The sequence below is a fragment of the Chenopodium quinoa genome, unplaced genomic scaffold, assembly GCF_001683475.1.
Source record: "Chenopodium quinoa cultivar QQ74 unplaced genomic scaffold, ASM168347v1, whole genome shotgun sequence".
Lineage (NCBI taxonomy): Eukaryota > Viridiplantae > Streptophyta > Magnoliopsida > Caryophyllales > Amaranthaceae > Chenopodium > Chenopodium quinoa.
The window spans coordinates 1785910-1790285 of NW_018745054.1; the positions used below are offsets into that span (position 1 = coordinate 1785910).

The following is a 4376-nucleotide window of genomic DNA, read 5'->3' on the forward strand; positions in this document are numbered from 1 at the left end:
GGAAACCAAAGAAAAGGCAGATAAACTCGTAAGCAAATATGAACTAGTGAACTTTATGAAGCTTTTGCATAAATATCACTTTACAAAAACATTAACTTGATGTTGCCTTTTCGTTTTTGCTACAGCTTGAGTACACTGAAGAACTAGTTGAAGGCAAGCTCGTCCCAACAGTAGAAAAGGACCCTTTCACCGTGGCTTTGGGAAAGCCCTACCATCCAGGAGGGGTATTAGGTGCGGGAGGGACCTTGCTAGGATGGGAAAAGGTGATGGGTCAAGAATATACCAAATTAGGAAGATCCCGAGCAAGTGTGAACTCCCCACATGACTTGGATGCCACGGTGGCATCAATCAAGGAACAAGTGTGCAACGAGATGCGAAGAATTCAATGCTTGGGCGAAGCAAATGAACTTGCCGGGCTTGCCTTTCCCCTCGACTACACCGGTGGACTTATGTAGTCACCCACAAAGACAAGGAGATGATGAGATACATGGAGACGATGATGAGATACATGAGGTAGTCTCATATCCATTAGTTTTTTCATATTGAGTTACGTGAGATCTAAGGTGGCATTATTAATTTACTATTGCAGGTTGGTACTCCTACACATGCGGACTCGAGGGAGCTTCATAATCCAACACCTCATGAATTTCCAGATTTACAAGTGATTTGTTTAGTTCTATGTAAATGTTCTCGGTTATATTGGAGGTGTTTGAGAGAGTGACCATTGTATTACTTGCATAACGATTGATCGGGAAAGGAGATGTCTGAGGTGATAATATTAATTCTGTCAAGTTTCTGTGCTGCTTCTGTCTGCGTTTTCTGTGCTGTTTCTATGCTGCTTCGGTCTCACCGCTGTGTCTATGCTGCTTCTGTCTCACTACTGTTCCTATGCTTTCTGCCTGCTGCTATCTGCTTGTTGTCTACCTGCTGTCATGCTTGCTGTTTCCGTGCTGTCATGCTGTCATGCGGCTATCTGCCTGCTGCCTGCCTGTTGTTTGTCTTTTGCCTGCCAGCTGTCTGCTTGTTGCATGCTTGATGTCTGCCTGCTGTTTTCCTGTTATTTTCGTGCTGCTGTTGTCTGTGGATTTGTGTGTTGCTGTTTTTGTGGCTGTTTGTGTTGCTGTGTGTGACTGTGTGTGTTGTTGTTCTTTGTGGCTGTGTGTGTTGCTGTGTGTTGTTGTGTGTGTTGCTGTGTGTGTTGTTGTACGGACGTTTTCGGTAATGAAATTTCTTCTTCTAAATTGGTGTAGGAAGAGACCCATTGTGTACTTCTACACCCGGGGCTATTAAACAATGGAGCTTTGGAGTTGGTTGCGTATGGTAGTGCACAACAGACCTGTGGTATGGTCCATTTACGACCGCTTAGGCCACAACATTACTCGGTCGGGATCAATTTTGTGATTGCGGGGTTCGAGTACATCCTAGTACCGGTGCCTGTAGAGGAGGATGGGATTAGTACACTCTGGGAAGCAAAAGGTAGATTTATGCAATGGCCATGTGCTTGGGTAAGGTTGATCAACGAGGTAAGATTTTTGGTTCACTCTTTACTTTATGCCCAGTTGTCTTCCCAAGAGTTGGATGGATTGATTTTCTAACCAATTGCATGATTTGCTTTATCAGATTTCAAAGAAATGCCAAACTTCAAAGAGAAGGAGGGTCAAGCAGCCTAAAAGCATTGATCAACCTGTGGCAAAGAAGAGGAGTGAACAACGGTCATAAAGTGAAAAAGCGTTGAAGAAGAACTCTTCGAGAGGTTTAGGTATGCAAGCCACTCCACTTGTTGCAGACACGGTCCTTCAATTTCTCTCTAATGATTTAACTTATCTACACTACCGTGTTTGTATGTTGCCTAGTGACACTCCCGTTCAAGATGCACTACCCAAGGCATTGTTCCACTATGATGACGATGCAACTGCATGGCTCAACAAAGAAGATGTGAAGGAATTTCTAAGTGGTTCAATGCTTAACATTTCCCTCATTCAAACATTCATGAAATAATTCAATGCCGCTCAAATTATGTTATTCAGATTAGTGGTGATTGTCGTTTATATTTCTATTAATATTCTATTATCATGCATGCAGAGCACTACAGGAGCACTTACGTGACGTTGATTCTCTGTGTCAAGTAAGGTCCCCGAGCAGATCTCCACTAAGAGAATCTTAGGCTACCACCCTGACGTGTTGTACTATGTTGAACGGAGTATCAAGGAATTAGTGCGTGCGGGAGACAAGTTCGTATTCGCCCCATGTTATGAGGAGTACGTCTATTCATGTCAAATTCATTTGTTTCCCCTGCTTATAGGTTGTACATGGCTAATTATTGATTTGTTTGTCTATTGTGAATTTGTTTATTTTGGATTGGACCCTGCTGGTGACTTGTGTTTCCAGTAAAACAATATTCCTTTTTAATTCAGCTTGATTGCCTCATCCAAAAAGGCTCTTGGTGAATTCCATACTGCAAAAGTAAATAAAGCTATCCTAGTGTTGATTATCATTACCTTACTCATTTATTAGGCATACTAATCAAATTTGAACTTACTTTTCTGTAGCTTGGAGGCAACCACCACCCGGATTTGCTCACCAAACCCAACAATGGAATCAACAAGCTCAACAGCCATACAACTCCAACCCCCAATACCAAAACCCACCTCCATTTTAAACCCTAAACCCAAGAGGAAACTACCCAAGAAACAACCAACACAATAATCAAAACCAATACCACAATAAAAATCATGCGGCTCAAAGGAGTCAAGAGCAAGCATCTTAACCCAATTATACTCAAACCAAAATTCTTCAACAACTTCAAGTCATGAATCAACAAATGCAAGAGGTCAAGGCTCATAACGTGATGGTTGATTCACAACTAGCTCAATTGGCCGAGAGAGTTCCTTTCAACTCACCTTCTACTCTACCCAGACAATCACAAACTAACCCTTCTAACATTGTGAAACCCGACTCTTGCAAGGCAATCACATTGAGATCGGGTATGTCCTATGAGAGTCCCAAGAAAGAGGATAGTGAGGAAAAGCAGGAAAGAGAACAGAGTGTGAGTGAAGACAAGGAAGTTGAAGAAGAGAAAGTTGTTGAGAAAGAGAGAAGTATGGAGAAAAAGAAGTCAGAAGATGTGGTGACATCTTCAACTCTTAGTGAGGCTAGGAATCTTGATGGACTAGTTCCCTTTCCTGGTCGACTTACGGAAAGGATGTTAAATGACAAATTTGCAAAGTTCCTTAGTGTGATGAAGAACTTTCACATAAACCTCCCTTTCATTGAAGTTGTCACACAAATGCCTTCATACTCCAAGTTATTAAAAGACAATCTCACCAACAAGAGGAAGCTTAATGATGAGCTTATCACTCTCCCCCATCAAGTGAGGGCACTTGTTCAACATAAGATGCCCAAGAAGCAAAAGGATCCAGGAAGTTTCACTTTGCCGGTAAAGATTGGGAACATGGAAGCTAGGGGTGCCTTGGCCGATCTTGGAGCAAGTGTTAGTTTGATCCCTCTATCCATTGCTCAAAAGCTTAATATTGAAATGATCCCACAAGAATAACTATCCGATTAGTTGACCGTTCGGTGAAGCTACCTTGTGGTGAGCTTGATGATGTCCCTATTCAAGGTGGGCATATTTATGTGCCTTGTGATTTTGTAGTGATTGATATGGAGGAAGATGTTGATACTCCTTTGATTTTGGGTCGTGAAGCTCTCAAGACTTTGGGGGCGGTTATTAATTGCAAGAACAACATCATTAATTGTGAGGTAGCCAATCAAAAGATTGTTTTTGAGTTCTCTAAGCTACTCAAGACTTCCATGGTTGAGAAGTTCTATAGGGGTGATGTTGTTAATGAAGAGTAAGATCGCTTGGGAAGGGTTATGATGAGTCCTCAAGATCCAATGGTTGAAGCTCTTACGTGCAAGGAAGAGTACCACTCTCAAGAAGCAAAAGAGTTTGTCATGGCCATTGAAGAAGCTAAAAAGGAGGAAGAGAATGATCCTAGGGATGATGAGCTCGAGCTAGCGGAGGAGAAATTGGAGAAGAGTTCCAAGCCTCCTCCTAAGGTAGAACTCAAACCCTTTCCCCCCTATTTGAAATATGCTTATCTTGGAAATGAAGGGGAATACCCTATTATTGTCAATGCTACCCATGATGGTCTTGATTTGGATAAATTGCTTGATGTGTTGAGAAAATATAGAGATGTGATAGGGTATAGCATTGATGATATCAAGGGTATTAGACCTTCTTTGTGCATGCATCGTATTCACCTTGAGGATGATCAATCCAAGAGGTTATCAAGAAAGAAATCTTGAAATTGCGTGAAGCGGGCATAATCTATGCTATCTCTGATAGCAAGTGGGTTAGCCCGGTGCACGTGGTT

General features: G+C 42.0%; 1 protein-coding gene across 1 annotated transcript; it reads left to right on the forward strand.

The window, feature by feature from the left end:
• Positions 1-2848: 2848 nt before the first annotated feature.
• On the forward strand, positions 2849-3855 carry LOC110709221. Its single transcript, XM_021887431.1, has 2 exons — positions 2849-3490; positions 3583-3855. The coding sequence occupies exons 1-2, from the start codon at positions 2849-2851 to the stop codon at positions 3853-3855; spliced, it is 915 nt and encodes a 304-aa protein (XP_021743123.1).
• Positions 3856-4376: the final 521 nt, after the last annotated feature.

Excerpts from the sequence above, each read along its gene's own strand:
- LOC110709221 (XM_021887431.1), top strand. The coding sequence starts at position 2,849 with ATGGTTGATTCACAACTAGCTCAATTGGCCGAGAGAGTTCCTTTCAAC. Across the intron at positions 3,491-3,582 it reads TGGCCGATCTTGGAGCAAGT|CTACCTTGTGGTGAGCTTGA; the intron begins GTTAGTTTGATC and ends CGTTCGGTGAAG.